General features: G+C 39.3%; 1 protein-coding gene across 1 annotated transcript in view; it reads left to right on the top strand.

Moving 5' to 3' along the window:
* Positions 1-16090, top strand: part of CRMP1 (collapsin response mediator protein 1) — an 82583-nt gene that overhangs the window by 54925 nt on the left and 11568 nt on the right. Inside the window, exons 4-9 of the mRNA XM_036764843.1 lie at positions 408-572; positions 7584-7645; positions 9094-9174; positions 11021-11089; positions 12069-12189; positions 14386-14542. Coding sequence (XP_036620738.1) covers positions 408-572; positions 7584-7645; positions 9094-9174; positions 11021-11089; positions 12069-12189; positions 14386-14542 — 655 coding nt within the window. The remainder of the gene's footprint in view (positions 1-407; positions 573-7583; positions 7646-9093; positions 9175-11020; positions 11090-12068; positions 12190-14385; positions 14543-16090) is intronic.

The raw sequence follows: 16090 nt of genomic DNA, 5'->3' as shown, positions 1-16090 counted from the left end.
GAAGAGTTTCTAGAAAGAGATTTTTTGTTCATGGGAGAACAGTTTTGTTTTGTTTTGTTTTTGAGGGAAAACTTTTGACCCCTTTATCTTCCTGTTGTTATTGGGTTGTTTCAGTTGTGTCTGACTCTTCATGACCACATTTTGGGGCTTTCTTTTGCCATTTCCTTCTCCAGCTCATTTTACAGATGAGAAACTGAGGCAAATGGAGTGAAGTGACTTGCCCAGAGTCACACAGCTAGTAAGTGTCTGAGGCCAGATTTGATCCCATTAAGATGGGTCTTCCTGATTCTGAGCCCAGTCAATGCTCCATCCACTGCGCCACATCTAGCTCCTCCTCTTCTCCCCCCTACACTAAATGCTCTGTATCCTGAATTGGCTTTGACCGTGCACTTCTCATTCTCTTGTAGTTGACCATGTCCTCCCTGAGCCTGGTGCCAGTTTACTTGCCACCTTTGAAAAGTGGCATGAGGCTGCTGACACTAAGTCCTGCTGTGATTACTCTCTCCATGTGGACATCACCAGCTGGTATGATGGGATCCGAGAAGAGCTAGACATGCTGGTGCAAGACAAAGGTCAGTGATCCACAAGAAATGGTCTATTTTCCCTGTGTGAGCTTGGGGGAGACATCCATAACTCACTCCATGTCTTGGGGCCTAAAGCAATTATATTAGCAAGTCCTTTCTTTGAAAAAATATTTATTTATTTTTAGTTTTCAACATTCACTCTTACCAGATTTTGAGCTCTAAATTCTCCCTCTTCTCTCCCAAGATAGTCTATAATCTGACATAGGGGATATGAATAATCATATTAAGCATATTTCCATATTAGTCATGTTGTGAAAGAAGAATTAGAACCAAAGGGAAAAAGCTATGAGAAAGAAAAAACAAAAAAAGCGAAAATAGTACACTTTGATCAGCATTCAGACTCCATAGTTCTTTCTTTGAATGTGGATAGCATTTTCCATAGCGAGTGTCTTGCAATTGTCTTAGATCATTGCATTGCTGAGAAGAGCTAAGTCTATCAGAGTCAGTCATCGCACAATGTTGCTGTTAGTGCGTACAGGGTTCTCCTGGTTCTAGCATGTACTTTTTGAGTACCAACAATATACCCAGCCCTATGACAGATACTGTGGTTTGTACAGAGGAAAGAAAATAGGGAGGAGCCTTGGCCTATGGGTTAGGATGTCTGGGCTACAATCTTGGTTCTACTATTTACTATCTGTGTGACCTGGGGTGAGTCACTTTCCTCCCTAATTCTCAGTTTCCTTATTGATTAAATCAGGGATAGATAGATGAGATGTCTTGTAAGATCCATTCTAGGTCTTATAGTCCATATGTGTGTGTGTATGTGTATATATATGTGTGTGTGTATACATATATATTTATGTGTGTGTACATATATACACATGTATATGCATGTATACATATGTATGTATGTGTTTAGATATACATACATATGTGTACATGTGTATATGTATGTGTGTGACATAGATAGGTATGTGCATATATGTACACCTATGTATACACATAAGTATAGATGTGTATATGCATATATTTGTATATAATAATGGACTATAAGATCTAGAATGGACATATATATATTTATATATATTATATATATGCATCTGTCTATGCACACACATACATATGTGTGCATTGTTGTTGTTATTATTGTTGGTTGTGTCTGACTTTTTGTCACCCCCATGGACCATAGACACACCAATTCTCTCTATGAAGTTTTCATAGCAGAGATACTGAAGGGGTTTGCCATTTCCTTCCCCAACTAAGGAAACTGAGGTAAACAGGGTTGAGTGACTTACCCAGAGGCACAAAGCTAATAAATGCCTGAGTGAGGCTGGATTTGAACTCAGGTCTTTCTAAACTCACACCCAGTGCTCTATCCATTGTGCCACTTAGCTGCCTCATATACATGCATAAATGCATATAAATATGTTGACAAAGTAGCCTTTTGTGGACTGAAACAAGAGCGTGCTTATTGACTATGGGTTAGACGTGAGTCATTGCTAATCAACTGGGTCACTTTGGCATGAAGTTGAAACAGAAACTTCCCCCAAAAAAACATGTTTCATCTGTTTTCAATAGAATATATATATTTCTCTAGGGGAAGCTGACTAGAGGTCCATTGGGAACGTGGCCAATGATTATAGCATGGCCAGGGATTTTAACTTCAATGAGAGAAACGTAGTGAGTCAGCCTGAGGCCTCAGATGTTCTGACAGTGGTATTCCCTCTTGGCACTTAATTGGACAATCAGTCTATTAAAGACCTCCGGGAAATGCTCTTAGAGGCAACTGTGCCTGGGTGGAAAAGAGCACTGAACTGGGCATCCTATACGTATTCTATTCCTGGCTTTGCTTTGTTATATAAGCTTGGCAAAGTCACTTCATTTTTCCCGGCTCTGTTTTCTTATTGAAAAATGTAATTTGAAATGTTTAACAAAATAAATAAAAATATAGCTATTGTTCAGTTGTTTCAGTCATGTCAAACTCTTCATGACCCCATTTGGGGTTTTCTTGGCAAAGACACTGGAGTGGTTTGCTATTTCCTTCTCCAGCTCATTTTACAGATGAGGAAACTGAGGCAAACAGGGTCAAGTGGCTTGCCCAGGGTCACACAGCTGGTAAGGGTCTGAGACCATATTTGAATTTGGAAACTGAGTGTTCCTGACTCCAGGCCTGTTGCTCTATCCACTGTGCCATCTAGGTGCCCTAAAAAAATACATATATACATATATATATGTATATATATACATATATATACACATATATGTGTGTGTGCGTGTGTGTGCACATGTGTATAATGTGTATGTGTGTATGTATGTGTATGCATACATATATAATTAACATATTACAACATATATGTGTGTGTATCTATCTACCTTGTCTATCATCTATCTACCTATCAATTATCTATCTACCTGTCTATCATCTATCTATCTATCTGTCTGTCTGTCTATCTACCTGTCTATTTATCTATCTATCTATCTGTCTGTCTGTCTGTCTGTCTGTCTACCTGTCTACCTGTCTGTCTATCTATCTATCTATCTATCACCATAGATTATGTTAATCTGTGCACTTCTAAGTCAATATGTTGCCCGCAGGAATCCATTTCTATTTGAGTTTGATACTGTTGGTCTAGATGACCTCTTAGGTCTCTTTCTGTTCCAACTTTTTGTGTCCTGCATTCTACATACCCATGCAGCTCTTACATTCTGTGTACTCTGGTCCTTCCCAGCTGCAACATTCTATGTTTTAAGATTTATTGGAAAGAGCACTTGAATCAGAGGCGGATGACCTGGTCTCGAACCCCAGTTCTTCTACTTAACTACCTGAGTGATTTTGGGCAAGTTCCTTCTTCTCTATAGGTCTCAGTTTGGACTAGATGGTCTTTAAGGTTATTTTTGTGTCACGCATTGAGTGCAGTACAAGGTCCTGAAGTCATACTTGTTGGTGACATTTAGTTGAGACATCTAGCTAGCATATAGAATGACAGAGTCAGGATTCATCCTCCTCCCTCCAGTCTTGACTGCTGTTCAAGGGAATTAGGGTTATGGTCCTGCTCCTCTTGGGCCCTCAGATTCATTCTCATTGGGGGTGTGCCAGGTCTCTCTAGGACCCTTGCCCAGTAGAACAGATATGGCTGCTCGTACCTCTTAGATGAATAGGGAGATGACATCTATAATCCTTACAATAAGATGGAGGATGAGCAGTTCTTCCCATCTGCCCTGAAACTGCATCCTAAGATCCTCTGGGCTTTACTATCTGTCCTGCTACTATGCCTTCAGACCTCCAAGTGCTGCCATCTGACCCTTTGTATTTCTAGGTCTATCTATCCTCCCTGATGCTAAACCTTCCTCTACAGATAGATAGACAGAGAGACAGGCAGATAGATAGATAGATAGATAGATAGATAGATAGTCTCTTTCTCTTACAGCATGAGCTCCTTGGGAGCAGGACTGGCTTGCTTTTCAATTCTATCCCTAAAACTTAGCACAGTGCTTGGCACATATAAGTGTGCATATAAGTTTAGTAAATGTTTTTGCATTCCTTTGTCCAAAAAGATCTCAACAGGCTAGAACAATCGGTCAAATGCAATAATAGGAAATTTAGTGGGGATAAATGCCAAGTACAACACTTGGACTCAAATGAATAATCAAATTCACATACATGGAATGAAGGCAGCATAGTTAAAGAATGGTCCATGTGGGAAAAAAGACTAGGAGATGGATGTGATGTGATGTGGAAGCCTTTAAAAAATTGGAAGTAATCATCCTACAGGACCCTGCTCTGGTCAGATTACATTGGGAGCACTAAGTTCAATTCTAGTCACTGCATTTTAGGGAGGATGACAATAATACTAAGATGCTATATAAGGATCAATTAAAGAAACTGGGCATGTTTAGCCTAGCAAAGATTTAGGATAGACATGATGGAATAAAGAACTACCATGGAGAGGGACAGTGGAGAATAGGGATGAGAAGGAATAGACTTGTTCTACTTGGCCCAAGAGAATAAATCTGGGAACCAAAGCTGGGAAGCATTGGGTAGAAACTACAGAAAGGAAAACATTGTCCCAACGTAAGGGGGGGAAATCCTGATTAAATTGATCTAATAGTGGTATTTCTTGCTTTGGGAGATAGTAAGTCTTTCCCCCATTTTAGGTGGTCAAGCAGGAACTGAATGTTCTAAGCTCCTTGAGGGTAGGGACTGTGATTCACCTCTTCTTGTGTCCCCAGGTCTTAGCATAGTTCCTGGCACATAGTAGATACTTAATAAATGTTTTTTGATTGATTGGTAGAGGAAATTCGTATTCAGAGACTGATAGGTCTAGGTGCAGTCTGCAGTCTCGTCCAACTCTGACATTCTGTGGCTCTAGCCTTCTATCCTAGAACTAAAAGATTAACGGGGGCAGGGAGCTCCTTATAGATTTCTGGAGCTGCAGAGAATGGGAGCAATTTTATTAAGTTTAAAAGGAATTAATCTGGAGCCTGATAATTTTTACAGGCCGCTTAAGTGGACTTCTTGTCTTTCTTTGATAGGATGTTTCAATATCTGTCCTTTCTGGGGACTACTTCAGTGTTTCGAATTGGATTGGTTCCAAATGAAGCATAATTCCTTCAGGACAGATTGCAATGGATATAAACTGAAAGACTTTCTCTTAATTTCCCTATCCCCAGAGGGGGTGTCTGTCAGTCTATAAATCTTTATGATCCTTCCTGCTGCCTTGGCAAATCATAGCTCATAGCATTTTTTTTGGAACTGAAAAGAACCTTAGACATCATCTAGCGCATCTTCTTCATCGTTCAGAGCAAGAAATTAAGGATAATGGATGTATGAGACGTGTTCAAGATCAAATTCCTAATGTCAGAGAACAAACTTGAACTCAGGTTTCCTGACTCACAGGCCAGTGCTCTTCCCACTACATCATGCTACCACTCTGTAGCTCATTTGGCCTTGACCTTCTGTCTCCATCAGTTCCAGGGAACTTAGGACATGCACCACCTCTACAAGGTTACATGAAACTGCCCTTAAGGAGCGGTTGACCTAAGAGCTGGCCGACATTCAGGAAATGAGACAAGCAATCTGTATAACCAAGAGGGGTTGGCCAAGGACCAAGCCTATATTTAGAAGCTTGGAAGGTTATTCCCAGAGTGGAGGAAACCTCTGGAGTGGGTGCATATGCTTAAGGAGGAAAATCGATTTACCATAAATAAATTGCTAATAACTCAAGCATGACTGATGATGGGAGGCCATAAGCTCACAGCCAGTGCCATTCAATTTACCTTTGTGGGCCAGGCTTCTTTGTGTAATGCTCTTGGTGACTGTATCCAATTTGCTCAATTTGTGCATTTCTAGGTAAGTCAAGTTCACTGTTTGCTGGAAATTCTCTGGTATGACACAATATTAACAGTCTCCTGGAGGACCCTAAACATTAATCACACGTACAAGAAGAGAAGAGTCCTAGAGCTGGGAAGAGAAGAGTGGAGATATAAGCAGAGAACCTGAGTGCAAGCCCCAGTTTTGCTGCTTACCACTCTATGGCTTTGGACATGCCACTTGATCTCTGGGCCATAGTTTCCTCTCTGTCAAGCCAAAGGATTGAACTCAATCTGTGGTTCTTAACCTGATGCCATTTTCTTCTCCAGCTCATTTTACAGATGAGGAAACTGAGGGAAACAGGGTTAAGTGACTGGCCCAGGGTCACATAGTTAATACATGTCTGAGGCTGGATTTGAACTCAGTGAATTTTTCTGATTATAGGCCCAGAGCTCTAGTGTACCACCTAGCTGCCCGCATGTACATTAAAAAAGAACACATTTTCTCTGAATTTAGAAACAAAACAGAAAACCAAAGAATCCCAGGAACAAAAAATAAAGCTAAAGGAAGAAGGAAGAACATTTCATTTGCAATCAGAAAACCTGGGTTCAAATCCTCATTCAGTTACTTTCAGTATCTTTTTGACATTTTAGGCAGACACAAACCATTCTCTCTAGACTTTAGTTTTCAAATTCCCCAGTTGAGAAAATCGGATGATAAATAATTTCCAAGCTCTTCTAGCCTTAAATATTATAATGCTGTACATTTGCCTGTACAAAAATAAGCTTCAGGAATGTAGGAGCTTTCCCAGTTAGGTAGAATTAGGTTCCAACAGAGATCCCAAGGGATGCATTGTGGGAAAAGATAATTAGGTCTAGCATCATCCATAAAGCTATTTATTGAGTGCCTCTTCTATCCTAGCTTCCCTTTCTACTCATCCTGACTGTCTGTCATTCATTTGTCCAAATGCTTTCTGAATTTATTTCTATTTCCTACTGAATTTGGATAGAAAAAACACTTATTTATTTTCACCAAACTCTAAATGAAGCTGACACTTGATTCTGAGAAGAGCACCACAGACTTCACCAGACTGCCAGAGACCTGGGACACAAAAATGGTTAAGAAGCCATGTCTAAGAATGATGAACTTCCTAAGTTTATGACATATAGCGTTGGTCTTCTCACTGAGAAGTAACATGATACAGGGGAAGGAACACTACTGAACTTGGCCTTAACATTTGGATTCTAACCTTTGCTCTAATACTTAGCCAAGTTGCTTTAATTTTCTGAGCCTTATTTTACTAATCTGTAAAATGGAGATAAGGCTTTCACTTTCTACCTCAGAGACCTGGTGGTGGTGGTAGGATGTGTGTGTGTGTGTGTATGTATGTATATATATTTGTATATATGCATATGTAGATAGATTGTTGTGTCTATATCTATAAAGTGGTTTGTAAGACATATAAATATATGACATTATCAATTGCCTAAAATGTCTTTTCTTTATCCAGATCCATTTGGGGATGTTTTCTTCCAATAACCCCTTCTTAAATGAATAAAGCCCATTTCTCTGCTGTCTCAACCTTCAAATCCAAACCAAATGACCCACTGGCAAAGTTTAAAGCTAACCATTTCTCTACTTCCCTCTATGTTCTTTGTATCCAAGAAAAAAAGATCTCCTACATCCCTACCCCTATCCTGGACATCAACTGATGCTGCAAATCTCTTGTCTTTTTTGTTTTGCAACAGGTGTCAATTCTTTCCAAGTCTATATGGCATATAAAGATCTCTACCAGATGTCTGACAGCCAGGTATTCATCTCTTATCCGTACAGGCTCTCCAGGGCCAACTGTGAAATTTTCAGTATGAGCATTTATACATTGCAAATAGACAACACTATGGATCAGAGCTTGATTTATTATTTTGTTAATTGATTAGGCCTAAGAAAGTGATGGAGAAAATATTAATAATTCAGAGTAAACTTAAAAGTATGTTGTGAATTTTTAGGTAACTGGTTGTTAAACATTTACCAGCACATCCCTAGACAAGCCACACATGTTAGAGTTCTGAATGTATTTTATTATATTGAGGCATGACCCTGTAGTTAATTGTTACTGGCCTGCCCTCTCTGTCCCTCAATTAGGAGATATAAAATGGGAAGGATCAACACGAATGCTCAGGGTCTTGTTTTTCTTCTTGTATATGTAGAAAGTAGTACTCACACACATGATTCAGGGTGACCTTCTTCACCACCTGTAGACATTATTCAGGCAATCAGACATCAGTTTACTTTTCTGAGAAATAAGATGGTTACTAGTTAAATACAGGCTTCATCAATTAACATTTATTAAATTCACAAAATATGATATACCTTATGTTAGGAACCGAAAAGAGTCAATGCTTATAATGAGTGGTCCTTTGGGTGTGACCTCATAGGTGAAAATGGGAAGGATACAGTGCAGAGTTTGAGACCATGGCAGGCCCTGGTTGACCTGCTTACTCAGAGGACCGCTTGGTTGGACTCTTCCCTTGTTCACAAATATACATGGACATCTCTGATGCTCTCCTGGTTTGCAGGGTATATCTGAACTGCCACGGCTGAGGTGCAGTGGACCCAAGGAAGTGCAAGCACATAATAATTACCATCCTTTCCTGGCCAGTGTTTTATCCAAGAAGCTTGTTGCTTCTGGAAGTCATTCAGTGAAACACTGAACTTGGAGTCAGGAAAACCTGGGTTTGAATCCCACCTTATCACAATGGGAAAATCATTTAATTTCCCTCAACTTCAGCTTCCTCATCTATAGAAGTGGGGATAGTAATAACACCTTACAGGGTTTTTGTATGATATAATTATGTAAAGCACTACAGAAACATTAAATTGCTATATAAATGTTATTTTATTATAATGTTATTTATTTCTATTATATCATTGTTATATTATTACATTACATTAATGTTATTTAATTTATTATAATGTTATTTATTATAACAATAAATGTATATAATAATAAATAAATGTTATTTATTATAATGCATATGTCAGCTTGTTTAAAATATTTTAGTAAATCTGCCTAGAACTCTACTTTCTCAAAATATATTCAATTTAGAATAAAGAAATCTGATATGGAGAAACAGTATTACTAACATCATGCTTCCTGAAGGAATTGAAGGAGAAAACCCACATTTTTGCAAATCATTTATAAAAATCTTGACCGTATTATTTTAGGTTTAGGTTCATTCTTCCTTGTTCCTCCTCCAGCTCTATGAAGCATTCACATTTCTAAAAGGGCTTGGTGCAGTCATCTTAGTCCATGCTGAAAATGGAGATTTGATAGCTCAGGTAAGTAAGTAATGAGCCTGCTTCTTCATCCCCAATGAAAAAAATGGGGGTAAGTCAACCAAAAAGCACCTAATATGTGCCAGAAATTGGCATTGGAATACAAAGATAAAATCCAGCCCTCTTTTTGCTTTTATTTGGTGAGGGAGGAGAGAGGAGGAATACAGCAGGTTCACAAATTAGTATAGACAGGGAACAAGATAAGAATTCTAATCCTAATTCTACCATGCATTACCTGTATAACCTTGGCTATGTTCCTTTCCTTGAGTATCTACTTCCCTGTCTATAAAATAGGAATTATGGCTTTGCCTACCTTTGAATCCTGTTTCAGGATAAGTGACGGATGATGTGGTTTTAAGCTTTTTTAAAAAGTTTTTTCATTGTGATTATTGCTTTTCAATGCTTATAATTCCAAAGGAAATAATGCTACTATTAGTCAATATAATCATTTTAACTCCTTTATTATACTTTAGAAACCTGCTGCCCACAGAGATTCTTTTACCTGTTTTCCCTTTGTAAAGTATAAATAGCTTGTTTAAATATCATGTGAGAGATATTTAAATTTCATACCTTTTAAGGTTTTGTTTTCTTCTAATTTGGCATTGATTTTGATTTTTGGTAATACACAGATTACCTGATAATATGCAGATAGCAACTTTGGAAGTGATACCCATTTGTTTCTTGTCCTAGTTAATTTCAGCTTTTGTGATGTTGCTTGGTGAATATGACCAAACCTCCTACTTTCTTGAAAAAAATAATTTATGCTATATAGGCCTGAGACATGTTTTTCAACATATTTTCTACCATTCTTCCCTTTGCATTGAATACTAAGGTATATGTTAATTAAATGTGAAGAGACTTGATCACCCCTTCACAGGCTTTCTTTACCTCCTCATCCTCTGTAACAGGTGTTTATATTTAAGATCCAATTATCTCCATAGGGGTCTTTTTTGTACTCATTATGAACGTTTGTGTTCAGCTCTTTCAGTCGTATGGATCAAAATAGTTAGGGTTCAAACCATTGCCCTACTGCTTGCCACCAGTATTTCCTTGGAGCAAATTGCTCAACTTCTGTTGGCTTTGGTTTCTTAATTTATAATGAAGGAGTTGACAAAATTGGTTTTGTATTTCATCATGCATCTAAAAATAACAAGGAACATCCTACGATGGGACACTTGGACATCTTGCTTTTTCAAGACATGATGTTTCTTGTTTCCTTTGGCCAAATGATAAAGATATATGAACGTGTATATGCATATGTATGTGTGCATGCATATAGGTGTGTGTATATGTAGATATGTGTATATATATGTACATGCATTGCGTACATACGTACACAAAGACCCCATAAACTCCACCAACTCCTTAGACTCAGATTTCTTATTTTCTGGTTTCATTTATAAAAATCAGTAGGATTACATTTCTCCAATAGTATGTCACAGCTGTTAATTTAGCCCTCTATGAAATAGTCCATAATAGATTAAAAATAAAAGAACAGTATAACAGGATGTTGACTTTGCCCAGCTTTATCTCCATCTGAACATCATGATGAAATATGAGAACAAAATAATAGCCACAATAATGATAATAACAAAATAATAATGACGGTAGTAAGAGTAGTAGCGGTAGCAGCTGTACTCTAGCAGCAGTAGAAGTAGGAGCAACAGCAGCAGCAGCAGCAGCAGCAGTAGTAGTAGAAGTCGTAGTCGTAGTAGTCGTAGTAGTAGTAGTAGTAGTAGTAGTGGGTACCTGCATGTAAGTGGCAGAAAAATTGAAATAAAACAGGATGGAATTTATGCAATTTGGCCCCATCATAAGCTAGAAAGGGTTTTTTTTTCTTGTCTTCCAGGAACAGAAACGAATCTTAGAAATGGGAATTACAGGTCCTGAAGGACATGCTCTGAGCAGACCTGAAGAGGTAATGAAACGCCATTAATTTCCAGTTGAAAATTTTTATTATCTCCACTCACACACACAAAAGACACTCTCTCAGCCTTGTTTTACTCTATTGGCATTTAGTGACAAGAGGCTGTTGGCAAAACTGGGAAGCTGGCACAGCTTATCTTCAGCTACACCTACTTTTTCATCATTCTCCCTCTTGTGCCTCTGCCGATATTCCAAAGCCTTATGCTGCCCATAGCTTCCCAGCCTACCTTCCCATTAAAATGGATACCTTGCCAATTGGCACAGTAGCTCTATGCTCTTAACAATAACAATCCTTAATTAAGAATCTACTGTGTGCAGAGTACCCTGCTAGGCACTTAGGGAGACACAAAGTTTAGATATGATTGCTGCTGTCTTAAAGTTCGGAGTCTACAGCATTGATATGATGTAAACATAGTTAAAATATGCACTTAAAATTCAAATGCAATAAGCATTTACCAAGTGCCTACTGTGTGCAGAACAACTGTTTCAGCTACTGAAGAAGACACAAAATTTATGCACCATCTCTGCCCTTATTGAGTCTTCAGTCCAGTAGTAAGATAGCCCATGGACGTGTAACTAAGATACAATTGATAGCTATATGGATCAATATGCATATATGTGATATGTGTGTATACACATACTACATGCTAAGAAATATAAAACAAAGCAAGATGAAACCTGAGGAAGAAGGTCATTACCAACTTGGGTATAGAACACTTTCTCTCTTTTCACCATGAGACCTTACAATTCCTGTGCCCCATTTCTGCAAATCCTCATTCTCCTTGGTGATGGGGAAATCTCATGTAGATTGTTAGAAAGAATACCAGAGGATCTGTGTGCTAATTTTGCTCTGCCATGAAGCCTGTGTGACTTTGGGAAAGTCATGGCTCCTCTTTGACCCACAATTTACTTCTTTAGTCCTCTGTCCCTTCCTGTCATTGAGAACCATTTTCTTTTCTCTTTCTTTTCAGCTGGAAGCTGAAGCTGCTTTCCGAGCTATCACCATAGCCAGCAGGATCAATTGCCCCGTCTATATCACCAAGGTGATGAGCAAGAGTGCTGCAGACATAATTACCCTGGCAAGGAAGAAAGGTACTGACTTCACTTCCTTCTCCCCCATCCCCTGCCTAGATGCTGATTGTATGACTGGTCAGAGCCTCTTATCACTAAGGAATAGATGGTGGCCACAATTGCCTAGCTTTCAAGGGAATCATCTTTCCGTATTCAATCAACTGCTAATTGTTTCTGGTTATTAGGGCAATTGAAGGCATGGCTAATAAAAACACACAATTAATAAAATGATTTTCTTTGTTACTTTGGGAGTCAGTGGTTTCAAGATGCTCCCCCTTTTAAATCTTTCATAAGAACTTATTGTCAATTTCCTAGGGGATTTGATAAGTACCAACTATTTGTGGTAGAGAAAGCCCTGAGATTTAGGGCACGAATTTACAGCAGAGTTCCCAAAGGCCCAGCTGTGGCCTTTTTTAATACTTTCGATTGCTATCTTTCTTGGTCTTCATTGGTAGATAGTGCAGAAAAGCGACTGTGTGTTATTGAATATTGATTAAGAAGTCCTTTGTGAGATTTGTCTGGTGGTTGGTTCAACTGTGTGTGTGTTTGTGTGTGTTTGTGCACATGCAGGCACACGCATGCTCAAAATAGGTTACCTTCTGAGTTGAAGCATCAGGCTCTGGTCCAAGGAATATTGACTTCTTTTTCTTTATACTTGGGAAAGAGGAGATGCTTGTTGGGCCCCATGGTGGTTTGGTAAAAATGATTCATGAGTAAGGAGGAGAGGAGCCAAGCTAGTCAGGTTATTAAAGATGGTGGTCACAGATGAGAAGGGGCCCTGGGCTAGTCTAGCTAGACTTATGTTTGGAAGTATGGTCCCAAAGCTTCCATATCCATAGGTGAGAGTTCTTAAGAGTAAACAATATCTTCATATGTGACCACACACTGAACAGTCAACTAGTTCAAATTTCAACTCTCAGCTAGCTGTTGGTGAAAGTGCAAATGAGAGATGACATGGCTGGTATCTAGGGAGCTGGAAAGTAGGGAAAGAAGCAGAGCTAAATGAATGATCAGCCCCTGGAATAACTAAGTTTGCTTTCCTGTTCATGCCCTTGGACTTGACCAAGTAGCTACTACCATCAGGTCTCTTCAAATAAGACTGAAAAATTTTGGGATGGGAATCTGTGAAAAAGATTATCAGGGCCAGTTTTTATCTGTAAAATGAATCTAATAATGCCCACATTTTGTAGATTATAAAGCTGTATTACTACTGTTTTCTTACCATTATTTCTGGCAGCAGATGGATGGCTATGAAAACATCATTTTTTGGAAGTATTCACAAAGTATGCTTTGGTCTGGAATCTCTTGTGGGTCTTGTGGAGGACTTCTGTTCCCTTTCCTATGATGTAGGATTTCTTTCTAAAATTCCACAGCAAGAGATTTCGATGATCATGTAGTCCAACTCCTTTTCACAGATGAGGAAACTGAGGCTGAGAGGCTTGCCTAAGACTGCACAGTGAGTTGTTACTGTTCAGTCATACCTGCGTCTTTATGATCCTGTGGACCATGATGTCCACAGGGTTTTCTTGACAAAGATACTGGAATACTTTGCCCTTTCCTTCCCTAGTGGATTGAAGCAAACAGAGGTTAAGTAACTCGCCCAGGGTCACATAACTAGAAAGTGTCTGAGGCCACATTTCAACTCGAGGAGATGAGTCTTCCTGACTCCAGGCACAGGACCCTATCGCTGCACCAGGCACTGTGCTAAGTGCTCTACATTTATTATCTCATCCAATCCTTACAACAAGGGAGACAGGTGCTATTATTATCCCTAGTTTACAGATGAGGAAACTGAGGCAAATAGAGGTTAAGTGAGTTGCCCAGGGTCTCACAGCTAATAGATATCTGAGGCTGGATTTGAACTAAGGTCTTCCTAACTCTGGGCCTAAAGCTCTATCCACTATACCATCAGAGCCCAGGTCTTCTGATTTCAAGTCCAGGGTTCCTTACACTATGTCATTCTGTCTGTTTCTGTACCAAAATGGATGTTTACAGTCTCTGGGACTTCCAATGATAATAATTGGCTGACCAGTCACTTTTCAGTGTTTTAGGTCACTTGGTTTGTTATTGGCACATGCATTCTACAGTAATAGGTCACAGGAGATGGCTAGGATATTGTAGAAAATTAATATGCATGCAAATTATATTCCTATATATGTATATGATATATGTATATATACACATATTTTAATCCATTCACATTCTCTCTCACCCAAGGTCCTTTAGTTTTTGGAGAACCAATTGCTGCAAGTCTAGGGACAGATGGGACCCACTATTGGAGCAAAAATTGGGCCAAGGCAGCAGCTTTTGTGACATCCCCACCACTGAGCCCAGATCCCACAACTCCTGATTACCTGAACTCTCTCTTAGCCTGGTAAGTATCACTGAGGAGAAAGTACTATGCAAAACTGGATTGCGGGCTTGATGTGTGGGGAGGTTAAGATAAATGACACTTTTAGATCGTCTTCACCCTCCTTTTCTCTATCCATCTCTTTCATCCTTTCCTTCCTTCCTTCCTTCCCTTCTTTCCTTTCCTCCCTCCCTTCCTTCCTTCCTTCCTTCCTTCCTTCCTTCCTTCCTTCCTTCCTTCCTTCCTTTGTTCCTTCCTTCTTTCCTTCCTTCCTTCCTTCCTTCCTTCTTTCCTTCCTCTCTTCTATCCTTCTTTCCTTTCTTCCTTCTTCCCTTCCTTCTTCTCTTCTTTTCTTTTCATTTTGGGTCCCCTTCCATGAATATTTTTATGATTTTCTCCTCCTAATACAGGATCATTTTAAAATGAAATGTATACATATGTCCATGTGTAGCACAGGTTCTGGACCTATGATCTCATTGGACATTCCTGTATGAGGAAACTCCTACCAGAACAAGAGGCAGAAAGCTGTTAGAGTCTAGAAGAGGGTATACATATTGCAGTCTGCCTGGGGATCAGGGCATGGAATGGGCCAGTGATGTCCTGGGGGCTAGGCTGGTTAAGAGAAGTGAGGAATATTAGGGGATAATCACCCTCCAGTCGTCAGCCATGTTTAGTCTTGTTTAAACCTCATTCCATTGTGGGTAAAATGTGTTTCCCAGGAATAGGAAGCCTCAGGTGGGTCTCTGAATTCAGATGACTAGTGTTGTGTTTAGGAAGAATGTTGCCACTATAGATGCTAAGTCCCTGTTTCTGCCTAGTGGTCAAGGCAGGAGCCAGAAGAGTGATTATTAAAATAGTAATTATTAAGGCTTCACAGGTCACCAGTATTAACTAATCACTGCACAAATTGGTTGCTGATTGTGTGCAGTGCCCCCTGGTGGTCTCTGTATGGGAGGACATTGGAATACAGAATCCATTCATTCTGAAATTAACCATGCAGCCAGCCACATGTGGCAGGAGCAGTCCAGACGAAGGGAATCCACATACGATCCTCAAATCTCATTGTATACAACGATCTGAATCCCCTTTATCATCAGAATTAAAGCTTTGAGAATATAATAGAAAGAGTAAGGGATTTGTAGTCAGGGAATCTGGTTTCAAATCCCAGCTTTAGTATTTATAACTTATGTAACCTTGGGCTGGTCATTTCCCCTCCTTTTTCTTCCAGTTTTTCTTGTGTAAAGAAGGGAGGTGGATTACACAATCTCTTTCTACCTATAAGTCCTAGTTACCTCCAGCTGACAAACTGCATTTAGCCAGCTGAATTTCTCTCCTTCCTTTATCCACATCCATACCTCACTTCCCCTAGATATGCTCAGAAACAGATAGACATAGGCAGAAAACAATAAAGCAACAAGCCAGGCTAATGTGGAAATGCAGTATTGTCAGTTCGTATAAGCAAGTCAACTGAAGAAAGACAAAGGAAAATCAAATGCAATTGTATAAAAGACCTGTGCAATATTTGACCTATGCAGTGTTTATATAGCACTTTTATAAACCTGCATTGGCCTA

Source organism: Trichosurus vulpecula, chromosome 6, assembly GCF_011100635.1.
Source record: "Trichosurus vulpecula isolate mTriVul1 chromosome 6, mTriVul1.pri, whole genome shotgun sequence".
Taxonomy (NCBI): Eukaryota; Metazoa; Chordata; class Mammalia; order Diprotodontia; family Phalangeridae; genus Trichosurus; species Trichosurus vulpecula.
Note: the sequence above shows the minus strand (reverse complement) of the source record. Positions and strands in the feature narration are given on the sequence as shown.